Below are 25,206 nucleotides of genomic sequence, written 5' to 3'. Positions count from 1 at the left end.
AAGTTTTTACCATTATTTTCTATAAGACGTGTAATGACTCATTTGGTCTAATCATGTAGTGTATAATAAAATAAAACAAAACAAAACATAAAACGCTAAATATAACAATAATAATCAATCATAATAGAGTAATAATAATTATTAAGCAATGTAAAGCCAATTTTAGCAGTAGTTTTAGTTATATCAAAAGGGGGCGATTCAAAATAACGGTGTCCAAAAACACATGTAAGCTTTCCGACACTCATATATTTGTTTATATTATAATAAAATTATTTTCATAAAATAAAAAAAAGATTATTATGTCGAGCTGAATGGGCTGCGCATGCGCAGTATGAATAGAAAAGCCGGACGCGAGGCCTAGCAACAGCATAACTCTTCCTCTTTCTTATTTGTCAATGCTCTATTAGTTTAAATAAGATCTTAATCTAAGAAAAGGCAACACACCAAATAAATATGGAGATCGGAACGGAGATTAGCAAGAAAATAAGGGTAAACCCTTTCTAATGCGTTGCATTCGGCGCTGTTTAGCATGCTAGCTTACCATAACAGTTGGTCCAGTGTATGTTTTTTCTGTTAAGCGCGGTTTTACGTTATTCCTCCGTTTTTTGTCTTTTATCAACGTGTATCTTTTATTGAACGTGTTTGGAATGTTTTCTGTATTTTATAATGGAGTAAAGAGTTTGTTCGGGTTATTGTTGTGTGTTTTGATATCATATCTTCACTAAGTACCGAAGTGTAATTTGAAGGACGTTAGGAGTAACATGTAAATATCATGTTGTATGAGCTTACCAGGATATATTTTAAAGTGTTATTGTCATGTGATGGCGTTACTTGTACAAAAGCACCACCACAGTGCTTTGTCAAGGCTATTTTGTTAGTTATTGTGTGTCTGTTTACTACTAATGTATCAGTGCAGACACAGCTTTTCATTTATTAATTGTCTTAAATGTGTTTCAGGCCGCGATCAAAGGAAAGTTGCAGGAGCTCGGCGCTTATGTGGGTAAGATCTCACATCAGTCCAGAGCAACAGGATCTAGTTTTGGATCAACTGTGTTTTCGTTTTCATTAGTTATTTGTAGTGTGTTTACTGCAGATAATAAACAATATAACAGGAAAATCTTGTCTGCAAAACAGGAAGTTAAATAAGTTCTCTAGAGAATCAGATCGAAATGACACTTACATTTTCACTCTTGCACCTTGACTGGCATGACAGAAACTTTATATTTGTATTGCAAAGAGATAATCTGCCATGCCAAATTACAATAGTGTAAATGAACAAGCAAAATGAGTAGCATTAAGTAAAATAACAGTGCAGATTAAACTGAGAAAGCAGCAGCTTCATTTAAACGATAGGAATAAATTAAGTTGTAATCATAATTACTCCTGGTAAAAGTGATAGTTCACATACAAATTAATATTTTTGTCATCTTCAGAACACTAAGATATTTTTGATGAAATTGAGAGCTCTCTGATCCCTCCATAGACAGTGATTTAATGCAGGGGTTTTCAAACTTTATGACACCAAGGACCCCCAAATATGATGAACCTTTATGAGGGACCCCCTTTCTAAAATCCATCTATTTTTATGCATGAAAAAACATTTAAACTAGATAAATAGTAAGTGTGACATTATAAATATTTCCCAACTTAAAATGGCTATACTTAATGTTGGATGTATAAACCTGAAGAAGAACATTTTCTATTAAAAATGATTTGTATACTAGAAAGATACAAAGCAAACAAATACAATTCTGGAAAGTATGTATACGGCAAGAAAGGAGAGAAACCGTTAGACTGTTTGGAAGACTTTATCCATTTTTGATTTGTTGTTTTATTCTCTGAAATTTTCTGGGGACCCCTTAGAACCCTCTTGGGGTCCCCGGACCCCAGTTTGAAAACCCCTGATTTAATGGACACTTTCAAGACCCAGAGAGAGTAAAGACGTCGTTAAAATAGTATTGGGTATTTTTGGGGTGAACTATCCCTTTAAATTTGCTGTAAATTCTTCCATGTCTAAAAAAAAATAATGTTGTGTTATGACTGTATGAATCAGTTTCTGCATTAATATGATGGTTCACTGGATTAAACATTTAACCGTTGGTCTCTATCAGATGAGGAGCTTCCGGATTACATCATGGTCATGGTGGCCAATAAGAAGAACCCGCAGCAGATGGCGGACGATCTGTCCTTGTTTCTAGGCAATAATACCATCAAGTTCACCGTATGGTAGGTGAAGGTCTCCCTCTCTAGATTGTGATGTTTGGTGTCTGTAAGAATTGTATCTCTTATGCTCACCACGTTTATTTGATTACAAATACAGTAATATTGTGAAATATTACAATTTTAAATAATTGTTTTTCTATTTAAATATATATTTTAAAATGCAATTTATTCCTGTGATATCAAAGCTGAATTTTCAGCATCATTGCTTCAGTCTTAAGTGTCACATGATCCTTCATAAGTCATTCTAATATGATGATTTGCTGCTCAATTAACATTTATGATTATTATCAATGTTGAAAACCGTTTTGCTACTTAAACCCAGTAAAGCAAAGGTTAAAACAACTCTGTGTGTGTTGTAGGTTACATGGTGTTCTGGACAAGCTGAGATCAGTTGCAGTTGGTAAGATTCATTTTGGGGCGTTGTTTACACTCACATAATGTGACTTGTTGCATCCCATAGTGCATATTTTTACGTTGAACTGTTTTTCTTTTGCAGAGCCCACATCTATCAGTCCACCTGTTGTGCACTCAGAGACGAGCATCCCAGTAGAGAGCAAAAGAAGGGGGGCGGAGCCTCGCGCTCTCGCCGTTTCCAGCTCGCGCTCTGATAAGGTGGAGGGGCGTGTCTCAAGCTCCGCCCACGAGAACCGCACCAGGTATTCTCATGAGTGGATCAGCGAATCACTTACCCCTTTTCAACCAGAATGAACCGGGTGCTAGTTCGGAGCCAGTGCTAGTCCCAGTTCATAGTTGGTTCGACTAAGGAGCCTTCTAAGAACCGTTTGCTTTTGGAAACACAAACACACCAGGCTTGTTCCAGATGCATCGGCACTGCGCAGACCGATTCACGTATGATATTAAAAAACGCATGAGTGAATCAAAAGCACAAGGAGTCATATGCTCTCGTTGGACTCGTTATCATACAGCGATCGGTCTCTGCACAGCACCTCTGCGAACAAGCCTTCCATCAACAATGACAAACGTTACGTTACTATTGATTGACATGGCTTTACGATCCTACATCGGCATCAAAACACAACGAAAACACAGCGAATCCAACGCATTCATGCAGTTCGCCGTAATTTGTATAGACGGAGATTACAAACGAGAGGCAGATGTTTAGCTCCATTAGCTGCTATTTTAAAAATGGCGGATCTCAAGTTTGTGTTGGTCTTGTTGACCCCGCCCCCAGCGCCTGATGAATCGGTTCTTACTTCTAGCCCTGCAATGTTTTAGTGCTACTTAAAGTCCCTGTAAAGTCAAAACTAAACATGTGTTCTGAGTTCCTCACACCACAGATAAATGTGTTATTAACCACCCAGCCAAATTTGAATCATAAAAAAATCCGGGAAGTACATAAAATAGCTTCTGAAAAACCTGAAAAAATGAGCAGCATTCTCTGCTCTCAAACGCTGGGGGTGTGTCCGCTGTCGGCGCCGAAACCACGCCCACTCGCGGGAAAGCGGCAGTAGCACACAAGACAACACTCACTGATCACGAGCGTCTATGATCACGACGCACCAGATGTCGGTCGGACGGGAGGATGAAGGCCTGGGCGGGGGATAGTTGGTTCTGCAGCGGATTATCAGTGAATCACAGTTGTCTCCGGTGAAAGTTTGTAAAACGATCCGGTGTAAAGTCACTGCAGAGGTAGGTGTCGGTGATGATCCTCAGCTCTACATCAAGGTTGCTGTTCACAAAATTAATCCACCTTTTTGTTTTGTAAGCTGTTATGTAAGTTGTTGACTATAGTAACTAACAGTAACTCGCGATCGAACTGATGCGACTGTGCTCTAGTTATGATCGTGTTAGGGGAGGAGCCAGGCTCTGTGGCTCCAGTGCGTCATCGAGCCACCGTTTTAGCCCCGCCCAGAAAATCCTGAACACAGCAACGGTGAAAAACTGTTTAACGGTCTAACTTCTTAATTCAGTACTACATAGTTCACAGTCTTTGTAATGTGTTTCAGCAATACATTTCTAACATTTATAATGTGTTTAGAAACAAATCTCAGAATTGCCTTTACAGGGACTTTAAGAACCACTTTTCCTGGCTCGGAGCTGGTGCTTTGGGTGTGGAAACACAAAGAACCCATTTGAAACTAGGCTCTGACTCCGAACAAGCACCAGCACTGCCTTGGTGGAAAAGGGGTAACTGTGAATTTGACTTGGGGCTGCACGACATGTCAAAATAAAATTGATATCGGACATGCCATCATTCTGAAACTGGCAGGTCACGTTTTTATTTCCTGGCAACCCATGTCGCGGAAATTATTTTATTTTCAAAGTAATTAGGATTCAGAGAAGTATTGAAAGGTTTAACAATTGTTTATTTCTTGCAAGAAAGGCATTTCATCTCTCCGAGCTTTCAGAGAGAGAAAGGCGAACTTCCCTCTGTGTCTGAAAGCTTTATACTCCCACCCTCACGCGCACAAGCTGCCACACTCAACATCCTCTTCATTTTCTTTTGCAGCTTGCACACAGAGGGTTCACAAAAGTCACGTATCAAAAACACAAACATAGCATGACATATTCCTTAATATAAATACACTCTGTATCTGCCTGTTGCTGAGCAGAAGTTTCCTCTGTTACAGTTTCTCTGAACTAGGCCCTTGTTATTTAGTTTCGGCGAAACTAAGTAGAACTTAATGTTCTCTGAAGTTTATTTTAATAAGGCATCGGTTACTGAAAATTATTTAAAGCATGCATTAAAATTTCCATTACACCCATCAAAATAAAAGCTTGATGGTTTATATAAGTATAAATGTTACAGGGCTCTAGACCATTTTTTGATAATGTGAGAGTTAAAATTTCGTATTGGTGTGAGTGCATAATGCTTTCACGCTTTGGCTGGCACTGAGCCAGAGACGGACGCGCGTGCTCAGCGCTTGATGACAACTATTCAGTGTTTTCAATCACATAAGGTTTATTACTAGCAAAACAATACATGTATAGTTTGTAAAATACACAGTGATGTCTATGGAAGCGGCAAAAACAATCCATTGACGAAGTGATGTATTCATATCAGATACACATAACCATATAGTTTACTCTATTCTTCTCCCTCTTTACCGGCTACTGACTTTCATGTATTTCAGGAGAAGTGGATGAATGACGTGTTGTAAATCTGACAGATCCGATTGTCCGAACTGCGGCGCAAACTAACACTCCGACGCCCATCACGCATTATAGATCAACTAACATGATCATTATATTTTTAAACAACAAAACATACACTTGCATGTATTTGAGAATCGAAATATCAGGTAGTTGATGACACCCAGCAAGTTTGTGAATATTTTGACTAAAAAAGGAGAAACTAAATAAAAGCGATACATCTGCCATACAGCGCTATTGTGGCTGCGGTGTCACGTAAAGGGCATGACGCGTCATCATGGAAATATTACTTTAATAAAATAACACCCATGTCAATAATAATTTTGTTAAATGTTATGTGTGATTAATATTTTAGTAATGCTTTCTTTTAAATTTATGCTTGTTCGAAGCAATGTTCAGATTATATAAGCTGTTAGTCACGTCAATCTTTACAACAATGCAAAACCAGCATATATAAACCATGAGAACGATTAATCAACACGCACGCTCATTATGATTCATATTTATAATATAAAAAAGGTGTGATCAAATTGTAAGTTGGTGTGACCAACTGAGAAAGTTAGTCGCACCAGAACTACCTGTGGGAAGAATGAGTATAGAGCCCTGTGTTACATATATATTCATATTTTCTTTAATGCTGATACACATACCCCCCAAAAACTCACTGTAGAATGATTCCTGTATCTTTTCATGTCGCAATATACGCATGTCGCAGAAAAATATTGTTTTTTCCAATGTATTCATTTTTTAATTTGACTTAATCATGATTACCAATTACAAACTCACCAGTGTTTGTCATCTAGTAGGAGAGTCGCTTCTGAAAGACCCTCCAGACTCACATCGACTGTCAAACCGCTGATGGAGGCATCGGCTGAAGCTGTGATTGACATCAAGCCTGACCTGGACGATGACTTCATTGGCTATGACCCCCTGGAGCAGAGCTTGACCTCGGGTCACACACAGGCTTTATACAGCCGATCGGCAGCAGAGAGGCCTCGGCCAGCCGTGGAGTCTTCGCGACGGACGGCGGACGCTTACAGGTCCACAGACGTCACGAGAGGTCAAGAAAGGTCAGGTTCCAGCCATGGGCGGGGCTACAGGAGCTCAGCGGAGAGCAGCAGGGTGAGTGCATTACGATCCATTGAAAGCATCAGTTCCGTCCTGCGCTGATGCTACAGCTCATCACCTCAACGAATGTCATTCTGCTGGCAGGATTTATATCGGAAACGAAAGGCGCCCATGGCCAGTTCAGTGGTTCGGGTTCACAGAGGTCATGACCGTGGGCAGGAGGCTGAAGAGCTGGATGAGGAGGAGGATGAAGACGAGGAGGACTACGGTATGGCCAGCAAAGTGTCTCTGCCATCAAAACCTGAACGCAAGTACGTCCTTTTGTGAAATAATAGAAAAAACATATTTGAAATAATGATAATGATGTTTCCAGATGTGATTAACAAGATTGATAATAACAAAATTGTGTGTATTTTACAGGCCTTCTCTCCCACCAGGCAAACAAGCCAACAAAAATCTGATCCTCAAAGCAATCTCAGAAGCTCAGGAATCCATCAACAAGACTACTACATACACAGGTTATGCATATGCATTTAATATTACAAATATTAATTGTTTTAAAACAGTGGATTTATTAAATATTAAACTGAAACATGCACTATTGATTTAAATATTTGAGAGTCGATCCGTCTGTATCAGTTATTATTTATATAACATTATCCTTTTTTTATTAATATTTTGAATTAGCTTTTTTATATTTTTTTATATTGCTATTTAGGTTTAATAATTTTAAAAAAAAGTTTATGTAGTTTCCATTTGTAATTTTAGTGTTATAACTTATTTCAGTTGTTTACCAAGGCAACTTTTCTCATTTTTATTTAATTTAAAGGGGTCCCATTATGCTTTTTTAAAATTTTCATCTTTCTTTAGTATGTAATGTTGCTGTTTGATCATGAAAAATGTCTGCAAAGCACAAAGTCAGTCTAAAGAAGTTTTCTTCTGAGAATGAACACATCATAATATTCCTCATTTAAATACTTCCCGCCCAAGGCATGCGCAAAATAAAGGGGCAGGGCCTGGTTGAGATAGTAGTGTGTTGAAACGCGGTTATGGTAAGGGGCGTGACATTTCCCAAACACTTTGGAAGCGGTTGACTTATCACAACACACTGGTCCAGCCAACCAATCAGAGCACATTGCTCTTTTCCGAAGGAGGGACTTCATACAGACAGGAACTAAACATAGCGTTACAGAGGAGCTGCAACAATGTAAAATATGGGGAAAATACGTTTTTTGAACACTCAAGTATGAAAACCTATTTTAGTAGAGCCCAAAAACAAAATCGAGAAGTTTAAAATTCTAATATTCAGCTTTTATTTCAGTTAAAGCTGCACTATGTAACTTTTCCCGTCCGCTAGAGGTCGCCTGTTCAAAACAAAGGCGTAGTTTGATGACGCCAAGTTTGAGCGCAGAATCTTGGGACATGTGGTCTTCACCTCACAGCTGGTAGAAAAGAATCGGGATAGGACTCGGGCAGAAATCATGTTCATCGATGCGATTATTAACTTAACGTTACTGTAGTATGAAATAGAGCAGGGCCGAGTGTTGTGGAGCTGAGCAAGGCCGCTGGAGCGATTGTTAATAAGATGAACTCAACACACGCCTCGCGAGCAGAGGGACTTTTATTATGACACAGTCGCCGGCGCCACTTCTGGTTTTCCGGTCATGAGTATGAGGTAACGCAGCTCTGTTTATCATATTAGACACATTTGAGTGTGTTGAAAATGATGTTATGACATTACTCTGTGCGTTCGCTCGGCGGCTGCTATGACACTTGTTCACACTGCAGTGAGAGTAAAGCGTTTCTGCAAAATAAAACCGAGGAAACCGAGGGTAACGCAGATATGAAGCAATCGACAGGCGACGCCCTCACATGTCCCGGTTTCTTGGTTAAAATAGCAATTTTCTCACGATTTACAAATAGTTGGAAACTTTTGGGATATTGTAAGTACTCAACTGAACAAAATATATAACACTGGCCTAGTGATTTTTGGATATTTTACAGAATTTTTTACATAGTGCACCTTTAACACAAATGTTTTTAGTAGTTCTAGTTAATGTAACTTTGGTCTATATTCTCATGTCCAGTTCCCCAGCGGCAGACGGTCCCTGTAGCGCCACGGACACGTTCGGCCAGTGACGAGATGAGTATGGCTGCAATCCGATTGGTCCAGGAGCACCTGCATGCTCTCACACCCCAGGAAACACTGCACAATAGTGAGCATCTGTTGCTTAAAGAAATAGTGTTGTCAGAAGCAACTAGAAATCAGACTAAACATTTATTTCTCTTCTGTGTTCTGCAGCTCAATCCAGAGCTATATCATCTCGTCTGCAGTTGGAGCTTCCAGAGGAGGACAACCGAGAGCAGATCAATGACTACGGTGAGAAATATGACCTCATTTTGGCCTCTTAATAGCAAAGTACATCTTAATTGTACTATGGATGTCATTCAGTCACATTCTGTGATGCTCCATAGTCTCATGTAGCCAGTTCGTGATATGCAGCTTGAGTGGGAAAACCACCCACGTAGACATAGAGACCATCTGAGCAACATATAAAACAACTAACCAGTTTGTTTGTGCCATTTAGTTATTTGAATATACACTACCATTCAAAAATTTGGGGTCAGTAAGCTGTTTTATTTGTTACTTTTATTCAGCAAGGATGCATTAAATTGTTCAAAGGTGACCGTAAAGACTTCTAAATTATTACAAAAAAACTTTCAAATAAATGCTGTTCTTTTGAACTATTTAACAATAAATCCTGGGCGAAAAAAGTGTCAAGATTTCCACAAAAATATTAAGCAGCAACATTGATAATAAGAAATGTCTCTTGAGCAGGAAAGCAGCGTAGAATGACTTTCCAAAAAACAAAAAAAAACATACCACCCCCAAACTTTGAACCGTAGTGTACTAACTCAGATTTGTGGTTGTTTTGGTTCAGAGCTGCAGGTCTTGGAGGCGGCGAGACTCAAGGCCCTGGACACACGTTCATTCATCGTGAGGAAACCAGAGCTGGAACCGACTCCACCAGTCAGGAGCAGGCTTACTCCTGTCAATCAGAATGAAGACCCGCCCACCACATCCCGAATGGTGCAGCCCAGGTATGATAGACAGTTTTAAATCAAAAACAACATTCAGATCCAGATATTTATCTATATAGTATTGTTCAAAAGTTTGCGGTTGGTAATATTTTAATGTAGAAGAAAGTCTCTTCTGCTCACCAAAGCTGCTTTTGTTTGATCAAAAATACATTAATATTGCTAAATATTATTACAATTTAAAATAAGTGGTTTCTTTGAGAATATATTTTAAATTGTAATTTATTCCTGTGATCAAAGCTGAATTTTCAGCATCATTACTCCAGTCTTCAGTGTCACATGTTCATATATGATGATTTACTGTTTAGGAAACACTTATGATTATTAATGTTGAAAACAGTTGTGCTGCTTAATGTTAATGTGAAAGAAACCATAATATTTTTTTCAGTATTCTTTAATGAATAGTCAGTTTTGCATTAGTATTTATTTGAAATGGAAATCTTTTGAAACAGAAATGTATTTACTGTCACTTTTGATCAGTTAAATGCTTCCTTCCTCCTTATAAGTATTAAAGGGAAAGTTCACGCAAAAATTTTAATTGTCATTATTTACTCAACCTCATGTTGTTTCAAACCTGTATGAGTTTCTTTCTTCTGTTGAACACAAAAGTGAACTATCCATTTAATTTCATAAAATGACGGTAGTGTACTTGCTCATATCTGGTTCATTTCCCGCACAGAGAGAAAGCGGAGGTCACTGGTGGCTCGAGTCCAAAGTTCATTGTGACATTAGATGGAGTTCCCAGTCCGTTAGCCAACCGCACAGATCAGGAGATGGAGCCTGAAGACGAGTTCAACGCGACCTCTGACCTTCCGGAAAATAACAGACCCAAACCTTCCATCCACCTCAGACTTGGCACTGACTTTATAAACGCTGCCGGTAAGACGATACTTGTGTTTTGGGGTCTTGTATCTTGTACCGCAGTAACAGTGTATATCGCAATACGGTTATTTTTTCTGCTAAATGTAACCTCTAAAATGTTATATAACACGCAAGTTAGCGTTATTGCTCGTTATTTTTCTGTGGTAATGGGCATTATGCCAGCTTAATTTTTTTATACTAAACCTGGACCATTCTTGTAATGTAGTCATGTGACTTTATTGTAGCTGTAGTCAACATTCCTCTCCGATTTGTGCCCTGCTCACCCTCATTCTGTCTTTCTCCTGCAGATAGAGAGATGAATGAGGTGGAGGACATGGACACAGAGCAGGTTCAGGCTAAACGGCAGAAACTTCCAGAACGCTGCAAGTTCTGGCCTGCGTGCAAGAGTGGAGACGACTGTTTGTACCATCACCCCAACACACAGTGCAAGTGAGAACATATTAAAGAGGCCATATTATGCCCTTTTAGAGAGTTTTGTTTTGGGGATCTACTAGAATAGGTTTTAATGCTTGAGTGTTAAACTCATTTTCCCTTTATATTTTACATTGTTGCAGCTCCTCTATTCCCAGTCTGTCAGTAACGCTCTATTTTTATGGGCTCTATGACACCCCTCCTTCCGAAACGCACAATGTACTCTGATTGGTCGGCTGTACCAGTATGTTGTGGTTGGTTAACCGTTTCCACTATTTGGAAATGTCATGACCCTTACCATAACCATTTCAACAAACACCTAACTCAACTCAACCAGGCCCTGCCTCATTATTTTGCATGTGCCTTGGCCGTAAAAATTATTTAAACTAGGAATATTGTCACGTAGACCAGTTCGCTTGAGCAGTAACCACTAAACTACCAGCACATAAAAACTTCTACAGGAAGTTTTGCATGCATTCAACAAGCTTTTGTATCAAACCTACTGCCTTAAACAATACATTTCAAGACCATTCCAGCATCTTATGCCATGAGCACTGAGACTCATATGTGAACGTCCTCCAAGAAACGTGACTAAACTATCCTAAATATACAGGCCTTCTTAAAGAAATGGTTCACCCAAAAATGAAAATTACCCCATGGTTTACTCACCCTCAAGTCATCCTAGGTGTATATGACTCTTCTTTTAGACGAATACAATCTGAGTTATATAAAAAAATGATGTCCTGTCTAATCCAAGCTTTATAATGGCAGTGAATGGCAGCCCAAAATTTGAAGCCCAAAAAAGTGCATCCATCCATTATAAAAGTAATCCACACAGAAAAATATCCATATTTAACATAAAGTATATAATTAAAAGTTATAAAGTAAAATATCTAACTTCCGCCAGACCGCCTTCTGTATTCAACTTACAAAGAAAGCATAACTGGCGCGACGCATAGTGTCAGACGTAGTAGTGTAAGCATTTTGAACTGCGAGGCGTTACACTTTCTGCGTAAGTTGAATACAGAAGGTCTGGCGGAAGCTAGATATTTTACTTTATAAAGTTTTAAATATGGATATTTTTCTTACACAAACGCATCGATTCACTTTAGAAGGCCTTTATTAACCCCCGGAGCCGTGTGGAGTACTTTTATAATGGATGGATGCAGTTTTTTGGGCTTCAAATTTTGGGCTGCCATTATAAAGCTTGGATTAGCCAGGACATTTTTTAATATAACTCCGATTTTATTCATCTCAGTGTTTCCCCTAGAATTTTTTTCAGCAGCGGTGCTGTTACGTGCCGGAGGTTGTTACCAAGCCGCTCGTCGGGGGGTCCAGGGGCATGCACCTCCGGAATAAAAAAAACCCCTTAAACCATGACTTCTGGTCAGTTTTGTGGATCGAAATAGACATTTTGAACATTAAAATCCAAATTAAGCTTTTCATTAGTTTAAAAGGTGACTAGCTTATAGCCTATTTTACTTCAATAACCTGCAGGGACGTGCAGAAAGTTCCTAAATAAAAAAAGTGTTTGGATACTATTTTATGTTTTTGCAAAAACTCTCATGCTTATTAAGCCTGCATTTATTTAATCAAAAATACCGGAAAAAAACAGTAGCCTAATTTGTGAAATATTACATGATTTTTTTTTACCTTTTTATTAATCATATATATATATATATATATGATTAATAAAAAGTTTTTAAAAAAAATTTGTTTTTTTAGAGCATCACTCACATATCATTCAAGAGCTGCAAGTAATTTTTTCTTTGAGCCAATAATGTGAATCAAACAACAAAAGGCAATCGTCACCAAGTTTATTAGATGCTGCCCCTTTAAGACGCAGATCTAATATCATTCTCCCTTTTACGCCCATTTAAGCTAAACTGTGTTTAAGTGAATACCCTCCAAGCCTGTCATTTTGAGATATAGGCTATTTTGTTGTGTAGGCTATTTGATGGTTTAGTCGCGCGAAGCATGTGCAAGTCGGTCCGTTTCGCAGCGTGCGCACACACACACACACACACACACACACGCCTTGAACTTGGAAACAGCGTCTATTGCGCGGATTATTGTGCTTTTCATTTAATCAAACACGTTCTGCAATTTAGCCAAAGTGTAGAGTGCATTTGACAACAATCACGGATTGTGCTGAATTTGACGTTAAATGCATGTTTGGGGAGAAATGACCGCGCGCGCTGTGAAGGGAAGGAAGTTGAGCATAGTTTATAATAGTTTTACCTCATATCTTCTTTTTTTAATCCTTGGAAGCGAAAATAAAATAAGATTAATATCACAGCCCTGTGATATTGTGTAAGTGTAAGCAGACTACATTTTTGTTTAGTTCTCTGGCCATCGTCAATCTCTCTCTTTTACAGTGTGTAAGTGTGAATGTCGTGATATTACTGATCATGTGAAGATTTTGCAGTGGCGCTGAAAATCCAGCGGCGCAGAATACATTGTAGGGGAAACACTGCATCTGAAAGAACAAGGTCATATACACCTAGGATGGCTTGAGGGTGAATAAATTATGGGGTAATTTTCATTTCTAGGTGAACCATCCCTTTAAGAACAACTAGTGTCATGGAGAAAAGTCTTCTCAATCTTGCAAAAGTAAAGGGTTCTCAAGATGTCAAAATAAGACTTTATTGGACAAAGCAACAAAGCCGAGATGCCTGCAGGACATCTGACCATCTCACTCGAGCAGCTCACACTTTTATAGTTTTAATCAATGATCTCATTTGCAGGTGCTCTCCCCCCTTTTCTCTTCCTGGAATCTACCCAACACTTTCGCCACAGTTTATTCATTAGTTAGCTAGCCTGTTATCTGTGTAAATGTGGCTGACTGCCAGCTAGTCAAAACATATTTAGTTTGTCCCACAAAGTGATTATTCAGTGTTTTGGGCTCATTTTTATCAAGAGAACATGTTGAAGGCCATGTGAACCAAAAGGGCAGATGCCCAACCGCAAGCAACAAAATCCCATTCTTTCCTGTGTGACTTCTCTCAGTCATGTAGACCATGAGGCCTTCAAAACACACCTGGATTTTATAGTATTCAAACTAATTGTTTTCTATAGGATAAATAAAATATTTCACCACTAGCTATTTTGCTGTGACTGTAGTAATGCATATTATGTAAATACACTGTCTTTGGTTGTTGCAGACTGTTTCCCAACTGTAAATTTGCAGACAAGTGTCTGTTTATTCATCCGAACTGTAAGTTCGATGCAAAGTGCACCAAAGCAGACTGCCCGTTCACACACGTCAGCCGAAGAGTCAACGGCAACCCTACAAGAGCAGGTGTGTAAGACAAAAATTAAGTACATGGGAATGTTTTCAAAATGGCACTGATCCAGCCACTGACGTTTGACCTTGTGCCCTCTGACCCTGTAGCTCCAGCTCCAGCTCCAGCCAGCAGTGTGTGCCGTTTCTTCCCAGAGTGTAAAAAGCTGGACTGTCCGTTCTACCACCCTAAAGTGAGTTTTACAGCAGCCTGTTTCACTTTGAGGGATATGTGTTTATTATGTGGAGTATAACAACAGTCAGTGAATCACAAACTCGAAGCTGAAATCTGATGCAGACATTTACACGTTAGAATGATTTCTGAAGGGTCATGTGACTCTGAAGACTTGAGTAATGATGCTGAAAATAGTACTATTTAATAATATTTCAGTTTTACTGTACTTTTAGTCATAAATGCAGCCTTGGTGAGCAGAGGAGACTTCACAATAAAGTGTTACCAACATTAATGCATTAACTGACATTAAACTAACAATGAACAATATATTTTTACAGGATTTATTAAAGGGTTACTTCAGTGATTTAGCATTAAGCTTTGTATCAGTAGAAACCCGGTAGTATATTCAAATTATGGTACCCCTCATGTTCCCCTGGGACGAGAGAATTATGCATTTTATTTCTGGAAAACCTTACCTCAGCTATTCTCTCGTGATGAATGAAATCTGACTCCTGCTGCGTCTGTGACGTGACTTTCGTTCGGCTCACTCACACTTTATTGAAAAGACACGTTCAGTTTTTAAGTGTAGTGTTTATGCTCTAACTGAACAAAATGATTTTATAACTATGAAGATCAAAACGACGTTGGGGCCGGTGTAGGGAGTGGGCGAGTGATAACCAGTAGCCGTGGCTTTGGGAGTGGCCTCGTAGGACAGCGAAGCAAGTGCATTCTGGGAGTTTTTAAAGATCCACATGATCTTTTCTCGGTCTAGAAGGCACCAAATTCAAAAATAATTTCACATTTCTACTACATAAATGACCCAGTTTAAATACACATTCATCTTCCCAGCGCTGAAGTGCCCCTTTAATGTTAGTTAAAGCTGCATTCCATAACTTTTTGGGTTAAAAATGATCCAAAATCAAATTGAGCAAGTACATAACCAGTCAGTGTTCAAAACTATCTCCTTACCTTAGCCCCATTCACAACGGTAAGCTTGTAATAATGTGTTATAATTTGAGTGGTACTGGTAGCTTTCTGTGTGAAAGTCGATCATGGCGTCGTTTGTCTTTGCTTCATTACGTCACGTCTGTATACATAAAGAAGGAGTCCGGCTAGTGGGCTATCGCATGTGAGGATGCTGCAGGTGGCGGATCTTTTATAGGCTTTTCTCACAGCAGCTGAAATAATTAAAGTATAATTTTGATGGCGGATTTTAATCCAGAAAGGTCCAAACGACATCTTCAGTGACAACTGGAGATTAACCCGTAGTCAAAACCAAAAGATTAGACTGTACGGAAATTGAAATCTACAGGTAACGCTAATACACACTAAATACACGTAGCCACACAATGCTGATGTTGTTAACATGAACAATTTGAGAACAAAGTATAACAATAATAATAATTTGCACGGTCTGATGTGATATGAGCTAAGCGAATGTTAGATTTAATCACCGTTGGTATGGCGATTTATTGTAATGCTTTTTTCTCAGTTGGTCAGAACTAAAGTGGCAGACATGTTACTTGTTCAGAGGACATTTTGCGAGGAAAATTCTTACTTTGGTCGTACTTCCAAGACGTAGAATCTGTGATTCCGACACCGGTGCAATGAATGAATGAATGAATGAATGAATGACAGCCACACACACACACACACACCTCAAAACATTAGATTCATCCGTGCTGAGGAGCCACCTGTGGCACAACCCACGTAAAGATGATGATTCCACAAATAACTGCAATTGCAGGTTTCAAACAGAGATGGCGACAGAGGCAAAACTTACGGACTGCAGCTTTAATAAAAATGTTCATATTCTCAGTGCATTGACTGTTATCAGATGCAACTTTGGTTCTTAAAAATATATTAGTTAATATTGAGATTAAGATTAATAAATGCTGTAGAACTATTGTTCATTGTTAGTTCATGTTAACAAATGAAACTTTTGTAAAGCGTTACCGTCTTCCCCCCCCCAAAAAAAAACATTTTATTCCAAACCTTTAACTGATACACAAGTCAACATAAAATCTAAATTGAGAGTGTTTACTTATTTTGTGCTTGTTATTCCAAATTAAGATTGACTAAACATTTGTTCATATGCTCATGTAACCCTTTTTTTTGCAGCCGTGTAGATTTGCGGCGCAGTGTAAGCGAGCAGATTGTACTTTCTACCATCCAGCTGTGGCAGTGCCGCCCAGGAGTGCTCTGAAATGGACCAAAACACAAAGCAGGTACAGCAAACTCCCAGGTGACTGCAGTGAAGCGTTTCAATCAATCTTCTGTAACACTTCTGTTTCTTTCCCCACAGTTGAGAAACACTCAAGCGAGTGATCACGACTGCGCTGCCGTGTTTCTACAGTTCATGCAGAGCTTCCTGTCTCTTCTGACATCATTCTGAATGTTATTTTTGTTTTGCGGTTTTACGTTTTTTGATTTAATTTTTAAAATAAAAGAATTTTATAAAATGCAACTTTATGTAAACTGTTTGCAGAATATATTTGGTGTATTAAATGTCAAGAATACACACACGTGAATGTTGTCTTTACTTGATAAACATGTAACGGCGTGGATCGCTTGCTTAAATATTATTCACACACTCTCATCTCAGAAGTTTTGAATGCCAAAGCGTGACACAAACATGCGACAGAGTCAGAGATGTCAGAGATTCTTTATTTTCCAGACTAAAGTTCATGATCTTCAGGGTGGTAAAGTTCACTCATCAAACGGTAGATGTACGACGGAGCGTTTCCCCCGATGTTTGAGATGAACAGTGTGATGAGTTCAGGAGGGACGTAGTCGAAGACCGGACAGTGAGCGTTGACCTTAGATAAGATCTCACCTGGAAACAGAAAGTTCATTTCAGACATGTTATTCACCATCTTAATAGAAACAGCATTTAAAGGAATAGTTCACCCAAAAATGTATAAATTGTGATAATTCTCACCCTCAAGCCATCCTATGTGTATATGACTTTCTGATGAATACAATCAGTTATATTAAAAAAAATGTCCTGTCTAATCCAAGCTTTATAATGGCAGCCCAAAAAAGTGCATCCATTCATTATAAAAGTAATCCACACAGCTCCGGGGGGGTTACAGAAGGCGGTCCGCCGGAAGCTAGATATTTTACTTTATAACATGTTAAATATGTATTTTTCTTACACAAACATATTGAGTCGCTTCTGAAGGCCTTTATTAACCCCCACTTTTTTGGGGCCACCTTTTATAACTCCGATTTTATTCATTAGAAAGAAGAAATTCATCTACACCTAGGCGGACTTGAGGATGATTAAATTATGCAAAAATGTAAATTTTGGGGTAAACTATCCATTTAAAAGAATTATATAAAAAAAAAATATATAGGCTCATTTTCCAACTCCCCTAGAGTTAAACAGCTGAGTTACCGTTTTCTAATCCATTCAGCCGATCTCCGGGTCTGGCGGTAGCATAGTTTAGCATAGATCATTGAATCTGATTAGACCGTTAGCATCTCGCTCAAATGACCAAAGAGTTTTTATTTTTCCTATTTAAAACTTGACTCGTCTGTAGTTACATCGTGTACTTAGACCGACAGAAAATTAAAAGTTGCGATTTTCTAGGCCGATATGGAACTACCACTCATTCCTGCGTAATAAACCAGGAACATGTCAACATAACCAACGTAACAACCGTGCTGTGCTGGGGAATATTTTCAGGCGCTGCGTAATATCATTGCGCCTCTGCACCCATGGTAAAGTAGGAAAAATACTGAAACTTTAGTCATTTTTTTGAGCGAGGTGCTAACGGTCTGATCAGATTCAATGATCGATGCTAAAAGTTCTACCTCCAGACCCGGAGATCGGCTGAATGGATTCGAAAACGGTAAAACTCAACTGTTTTAACTCTAGGGGAGTTGGAAAATGAGCCTATTTTCCTTTAAAGAGGCCATATAATGCTATTTTAAAAAGGTCATTATTTTGTTTTTCTGGTGTACTAGAATAGGTTATGTTTTAATGTAGTGATGGGAGAAACAACGTTTTTCGAAACCTTGAACCAGTTGCTTCGCAAAATAATCTGCTGTTTCAAAACGCCACACGCTGGTGACCCCTGACGTCAGAACAGTGTAAATGCAGCCAAAACATGCATTAAAAACACCTTTTACAAACAATTCCAAATGTTTTATTGGTGTAATTATTAAATGCCACTAATAAATCATCTAATAACATTACATATTAAGTGTCTTTATCATATGTGTTATTTTATTAAATTGGTTCATTAGACTAGTTAGAGACTTTTAACTACAATTCCTCTTTATTATACAAATGTGCCATTGAAAGATCAATTTGATAAATTTATAGACAGAGATCAGGTAAAAACCACCTCCTGAAACAGTCAAATGCGTTTCGGAGGGCATATACACCTGGTCCTTTCACGATTTGATAGCTTATCCCATCAAAGAAATGCATGAAGACATTCCCACTAAGCAAAAGGACAACATTAAAAAAAGCATCAAATGGCCTCTTTACAAATGAAAAAATACCAGGTGGGCTACTTAGTTTTGGCAGCTTTACCCTTAAATTTAATGTGTAAAATTGTAAATCATTTAATAAAAAGTTGTGACATTACCTTCAGTGAAGGGAAGAACTTCGTGTGGTGATACAAATTTGTGAAACGTGTCCTCCTCGTTGGGAAACTACAACAACAAAGACCCAAGTTAAAGCTCAAACCAGCATCTATTATCTGCTGACTGCAGTGTGTGTGTGTGTGTCGGATACCTGCGGTGAGAGCTTGAACATGGGAGCGCACACGATGAGAGGAGTCGAGTGATGCTTTGCGGCCAGAGCCAGTGTGTGTGTGCCATTAAGAGCCCGCAGACCCCCGTTAGCCAGAACCGTCTGTGTGCCGATGATGACCTGAACACACATATCACATCATTTACCAGGTTCCAGTCATTCATCAAAAAACTAAAGCCTGTGTATGACTAACATGAAACAAAATAATAATGCATCTGATCATATTTTTAGTTGTGTGATTCTGGATGATAATTATTATATCTTGAATATTCTACTGGTGCATCACGCATCAATCTTTTATTTCACCTTATTGACCCTTGACATTACAGCGAAAATGGCAGCGTCTGGGATGACCGTCGTCTCGATTTCCTCTTCGGAAAGACTTGTGGCCATTTCATGCCCCTGATGGACAAAAAGGAGTTTATGTGTGAGTTTAGTCAACTTATTTTCAATGACCTGAAAATGACAAAAAAAACACCACCAAATACACTTGCTAAAATACATGTGAAGTTAAGCGCATAATAACCTGTTAAAACATTCATATAAAACTTTTTTATAAATAATACTAATAGTATATATATATATATAGTAAAATAATATAAATTATTTTAATTACTGAAAAAAGTAATTATTATAATGAAGAAATAATAATAATAATATATTTAAATGTTTTTTTATAACATATTAAGTTATATAATAACATTTAAAAATATTAAATAGTAATATCTTATCCTTTGGAATAATATATATTATTCCAAATGATAAGATATTACTATTAATATTTTTAAATTAATATGATGTTATAATTTTTTTTTAAACATTTAAATATATTATTATTATTATTATTATTTCTTCATTATAAGAATTACTTTTTTCAGTAATTAAAATAATTTATATTATTTTACTATATAAATTATTAAATAATAATTTTCATGTATGTATGTGTATATATATATATAAATGGGTGTGTTTTTGTTTATTAAATAATATAATATGATTTAATACATGTTATATAGTAAAATAATATAAATGATTATAATTCTTGAAAAAAGTAATAATTATAATGTAATAATAAATAATATAAAAAATTTATAAAATATATTTTTATATAATTATTTATTTATATAAATATTATATATATTATATTAATATGTATTATTACATTAATTATTACTTTTGTTAATAATTATAATACTTAATATTATTTTACAATATTATAAATTATTAAATCATATTACATTTTATTTAATAATTATAATGCTATATATATATATATATATATCATTTAAATATATTAATAATTTATTATTGTGTATTAAGAAAAAACCTAATAATAATAATAATATTATATTACAATGTTTATTAATGATCATTATTACATTCTAATTGTTTTTGTCAATAATTATAATAATTTATATATTTTTTTTTTATATTACAATACATATAAATTAATTAAAAATAAATATTATATATTAAATAATAATTAAACATTATTGCAATGTATAATGAGAGTGTTGTTCACTCTTGGCTGTCTGTTCTGCCAGTATTGACATTTACATTGAATCATTTAGCAGACACGTTTATCCAAAGCGACTTACTTGAATAAATATATTGAGATATATGTTAGTAAAATGCAATGAATGCCAGCAAGTACTCACCTGACAGAAGGGCGCACACTCTGCAACGATCACATGGAACTTGCGTTTCCGCGCTGCGTCCTTCAGGAAAGCCTCCACCGTTCTGGAGCGGCCGATGGTCATGATGACCTCGTTGGAGTGGATGTGCTCCAGCGCCTGCATGGAGATGTTGTCTGTGGTGCCCTCTAAAAACACAAACAGTTCATCGATTATACAGTCTTTACAAGAACATATAGTTCATTACACTACTGGATCACGCTGGATTCTCACCCAGCTCTGTCAGCAGCTCGTTGATGGCCTCAATGACGTTGGCTTTGAGATGAGCGAAGTGCTGTCTGAAGTTGTCCTCGCTGGATCCTCCAGACGTCAGCAGCTTGTGCAGAGATTCCTGCTGATCCGTCTCCTCACTGCTGCCTCTAGACCTGAGGAGAGACACATGACCTCGGATTCACACGGGTCACCTACAAATTTAAATTCTGGTGTGTACTCACTGTCACGTTCATAAACCTGTATGCTGATACTTGTACATTTTGGCCCTCTAGTGGTTGAAGCATAAAACTACAACTAATTGCCTGAATATTATTTTGGTAATTATGGGACAAACATTTAAATATATTCATAATTTATTATCATTGTTTATTAAGAAAACAACCTAATAATAATATTATATTACAATGTTTATTATTTATTATTATTACTACATTATAATTGGTTTTGTCAATAATTATAATCATTTATATTATTTTATATTTATATTACAATACATATAAATAAATTATAAATAAATATTATATATTAAATAATAATTCAACATTATTGCAATGTATAATGAGAGTTTTGTTCACTCTTGGCTGTCTGTTCTGCCAGTATTGACATTTACATTGAATCATTTAGCAGACACGTTTATCCAAAGCGACTTACTTGAATAAATATATTGAGATATATGTTAGTAAAATATTTTAGCTTCAGCACGGATGAATCTCATGGTTTGAGGAGCGCAGATGTGCTCATTGTTACAGATGATCGCCTTATTATCAGTTGCTGTGGCTTCAACTGCGTATAGTCCTGGACTGACCTTCTTTTTCTTTATTTACAGATATGCATAAACATTTGCGGACGAATTATATAAATATGGCGTTTGCTGAGAAATCCATCCTGACTACTAATATAGGGGTCTAATGTAAGCAAATAGGTGACAACTGCCATGTGACTATCTTTCCAAATATTATGTTGGGACTGCAAAGTTAACAGTCTGTAATCTCCGCTAATACTGTGATAGGATTTGATGAAACAGCTTAGAAAAATACACGATAGTTCAGAAAGAGAAAATCAAGAAATATTCAGGCATTCAAATTGATGGAAAAAGATTAGACCAAAAGGCTTTCCTTATCCAGTGGCTACCTCTATTATAACTCTCATCTGTCATTCACGTTGATAAAATGCTGACCCTTGATTGGCTGGCCACGTTTGTTAGTTTGTCTGAGTGATATTTAAAGAACATGTTACATTGTACAACTTTAAAATTAATCTTGTCATTCACTTCTTCAAGTTTAATATATCACGTCAAGTCGCCTTCATTTATTTAGCGCTTTTTACAATACAGATTGAAGCAGCTTTACAGTGATAATAGGAAATGAATGGAAGAGAGGCTGTACAGCAGCACTAGAAAAAGATCATTGTCCAGCTAAAGTACGTTTTTGAATCATTTCCGTTGTAAAAAATCATTAGTTATTTACTTTGGGGCTAAAATAGAAAGCTTGTCATGTGTTCTGGCCGTTCATTTGCATGGCAACAGTGTTTGGCGGCTTAGAACGCAAACTTTGAAATAGGTTTTGAAGTACCGTAGTTTTGAAACGATACCGTTATCATCTTCATGTAAACTTCAAAAACGTGAATCTGTGAGAATGGGGATGGCATGTGTTTGAAAACGTATGTGCTCAGGACAGGCACGTTGTTTTGTCTTTACAAAATGGCCGCCAAATTACTTGTCTAGCATGCATAATAAAGCGTTTTTAGTTTGTGGATCTATGTGAACGGGAATCATTTTGATAACATTTTATATGTACACAGAGGGAAATTGAAGTGAAGGAGGCCTGTGGTGGAATATCAGTGGAAAGGAAGAGGGAATGAAGGGCTATTTTGGATACAGCCTGAGTGTCTCACCTCGCATATTCTTCTCGAATAATCTTCAGCACCCTGCGGACCATGTTACCGACGGTGGTCTCGGACGGCTGCGCTGCGGTCATCCGCCTGCCCTCCTTCCGTATGATTTCCATCAGCTCACCTGAAAAAGGACATCAGAGACTTTAAAATCACGTAAACCAGGGTTTTTCAAACTGGGGTCCGGAGAGTGCTAGGGTGTCCGTGGATATTTAAAAAAATGTCAAAGTAAATGTAAAAATGTAGAAATAAGATTGAAAATATACGGATGCACGATATATCCGCCTCCATATCGGTATGGGATGATATATGTTCATTTTTAACGTTATCGGCCCGATAATGAAGTTTTGCCAATAAATAATGGATTATTTCCTTCAGCTGAGACACTTCAAATGTGTTCGCCATGAGGGGTTTTGACTTGCGTGAAATATGATTGGAATCACTTGAAAAAGGAAAATACAGCGCAAGTCTGTCATATATTCAAATTATTATGAGAGCATTATACTTGTGTGCTTGGGACATGGCTTTTAATGGTGAGACTTTTTTTTGTAATCAGGCTCTCCAAAATTATATAAAAATTTGGATTTAGATTTATCGGCTTTCAAATATAAAGAATTATCGGTTATCGGTCTCAGCCAAAATATGCATATGTGTGCATCCCTCCCTATTAAAATAAATACAATTTAAAATAGAAAGAAAATAAATACAAACAAAAAAAATTACTAAAATAAATAAACATTTGATGAAAATAAAGACAATAAACGATTTTAATAAATAAACAAAAAAAACTCAAATAAATAAGCTACATTAAAATAAAAAACTATTTTAAGATAATAATAAATATACTTAAAGAGAATAAAGATTATGATGAAAATTAGCAATAAATAACATACAAGTTACAGTAGATTACTATAGTAAGTAGAAAAAACGTAATGTAACTAATGTAAAAACAATTTAACTAAATAGAAACAATATACTTTTGAAATAAATTAATAATTAAATAAACAATAATATATATGTTTTTTATTCCTACTACTACTATATATGGGATCTCTATACATGAACATACATAGATTAACTTTATTTTATAATGGGGGATGATCATATTTGGGGGTCCGTGACAAACTACAAAATACACAATGAATGATGTCACAGGAGAGCAAGATTTTGCTGTTGTTTACTTTATTGTTGTACTTGATATTATGTGCTGTGCGCTTATTTATCAGTATGTTCCGTTCTCGGCAATAAAAAAATACGACCAGCAACTGGAACAACAACTTTTTTATAGTCTATGTGAACAGGTGTTGTCACTCACCGGCGTTGTTCCAGCGGGCCTGTGCGGTGATTCTGCGGAGTAAAGCGCTCGTTTCTCGGGCAGTTTCCGCGGAGCCCCGGAGGGATCCGGCCCCGCTTCCGCAGCGCTTCAGCTCGGACAGAAACGACTCGATGCGCTCGGACAGGTCCGTCTCTTTATCAGCGCCGGGCATTTTTACTTGTGTCTCAGTAAAGCGCTGATTCAGAGCGAGTTTCCCCTGACAGCTTCAACACTCACGGAACCACAGAAACCTCCTCCGGGTCGCGAGTCCTGCTCTTCTTCTTCTTCTTCTTCTGTTGTTGATCGGCGATCAGGACTGTGATTGTTACAGCCCCACCAACCGTCCATCCACATCAACACTCTCACTACAATATAAATACCCATGCAAATACCAATACCTATATATTATATATCCAGCAACATTATTTGCTAAATAAATAAATCATAATGGTAACACTTTACAATAAGGTTGTATTAGTTAACATTTGTTAATGCATTAGTTAACATGAACAACGCCTCTGTTCAGCATTAGTTAATCTTTGTTAATGTTAGTTAATACAAATACAGCTTTGTTCATGTTAGTTCACAGTGGATTTTAATAATGCATTAGTAAATGTTTAAATGAACATTAACAAAGATAAATAAATGGTTTATAAGTGCAGTTCATTATTAGTTCATGTTAACTAAAGAACCTTATTGTACTGTTAATCTTATCACGTTTCCAAATGTACATTTGTAATAAAAACATGAATTGTATGACACTATGAATCGAAATCAGCTAATAGAGTAACACTCTTTAAATAAATATGTATTTTTGTAATGGGATTGAATACTGTGAAAAATATTGTGCATAATGCACTGTATGTTATATGCCATTTTAATATACAGTATATACTGTTATGTGGTGGCAGTATAAATCATGGTGGTTCATGATTTTTATTATATATTTCTGTTCAAAAGTTTGGGTTTGGTGAGATTTTTAAAAATAAATTAAAAAGTCTCTTATGCTCACAGTATGAGCATGCGTGCACAAAAATACAGAAACATTTTGAATGATATTTCATTACAATT

The 25,206-nt window shown here is 37.0% G+C and overlaps 2 protein-coding genes across 6 annotated transcripts; one reads left to right on the top strand and one right to left on the bottom strand.

Moving 5' to 3' along the window:
- Positions 1-322: 322 nt before the first annotated feature.
- zc3h14 (zinc finger CCCH-type containing 14) lies at positions 323-16,784 on the top strand (the record flags this gene model as incomplete). Of its 5 annotated transcripts, none has more annotated exons than XM_079832058.1 (17): positions 323-489; positions 958-1,000; positions 2,112-2,226; positions 2,583-2,623; positions 2,720-2,879; positions 6,144-6,459; positions 6,550-6,716; positions 6,826-6,923; positions 8,493-8,621; positions 8,708-8,785; positions 9,348-9,507; positions 10,184-10,383; positions 10,674-10,815; positions 13,962-14,098; positions 14,192-14,274; positions 16,377-16,483; positions 16,561-16,784. In XM_079832058.1, exons 1-17 carry the CDS (start codon positions 454-456, stop codon positions 16,562-16,564), a joined length of 2,016 nt encoding a protein of 671 aa, XP_079688184.1. In that variant the 5' UTR covers positions 323-453. The 5 variants fall into 5 exon arrangements, with proteins under 5 accessions (XP_079688184.1, XP_079688183.1, XP_079688182.1 ...); XM_079832057.1 differs by having other exon boundaries at positions 6,141-6,459; XM_079832059.1 differs by lacking the exon at positions 323-489 and adding an exon at positions 552-763 and having other exon boundaries at positions 6,141-6,459.
- Positions 16,379-24,447, bottom strand: eif2b2 (eukaryotic translation initiation factor 2B, subunit 2 beta). The gene is made up of 8 exons (XM_079832060.1): positions 24,136-24,447; positions 22,824-22,944; positions 20,931-21,082; positions 20,682-20,845; positions 19,330-19,425; positions 19,006-19,143; positions 18,857-18,923; positions 16,379-17,091 (listed from the first exon to the last, which is right to left on the bottom strand). The coding sequence occupies exons 1-8, from the start codon at positions 24,305-24,307 to the stop codon at positions 16,934-16,936; spliced, it is 1,068 nt and encodes a 355-aa protein (XP_079688186.1). The 5' UTR covers positions 24,308-24,447; the 3' UTR covers positions 16,379-16,933.
- Positions 24,448-25,206: the final 759 nt, after the last annotated feature.

Source organism: Gobio gobio (genome assembly GCF_949357685.1).
Source record: "Gobio gobio genome assembly, chromosome: 12".
In the NCBI taxonomy this organism is placed as follows: Eukaryota; Metazoa; Chordata; class Actinopteri; order Cypriniformes; family Gobionidae; genus Gobio; species Gobio gobio.
This window is presented reverse-complemented; position numbering and strand designations above follow the sequence as displayed.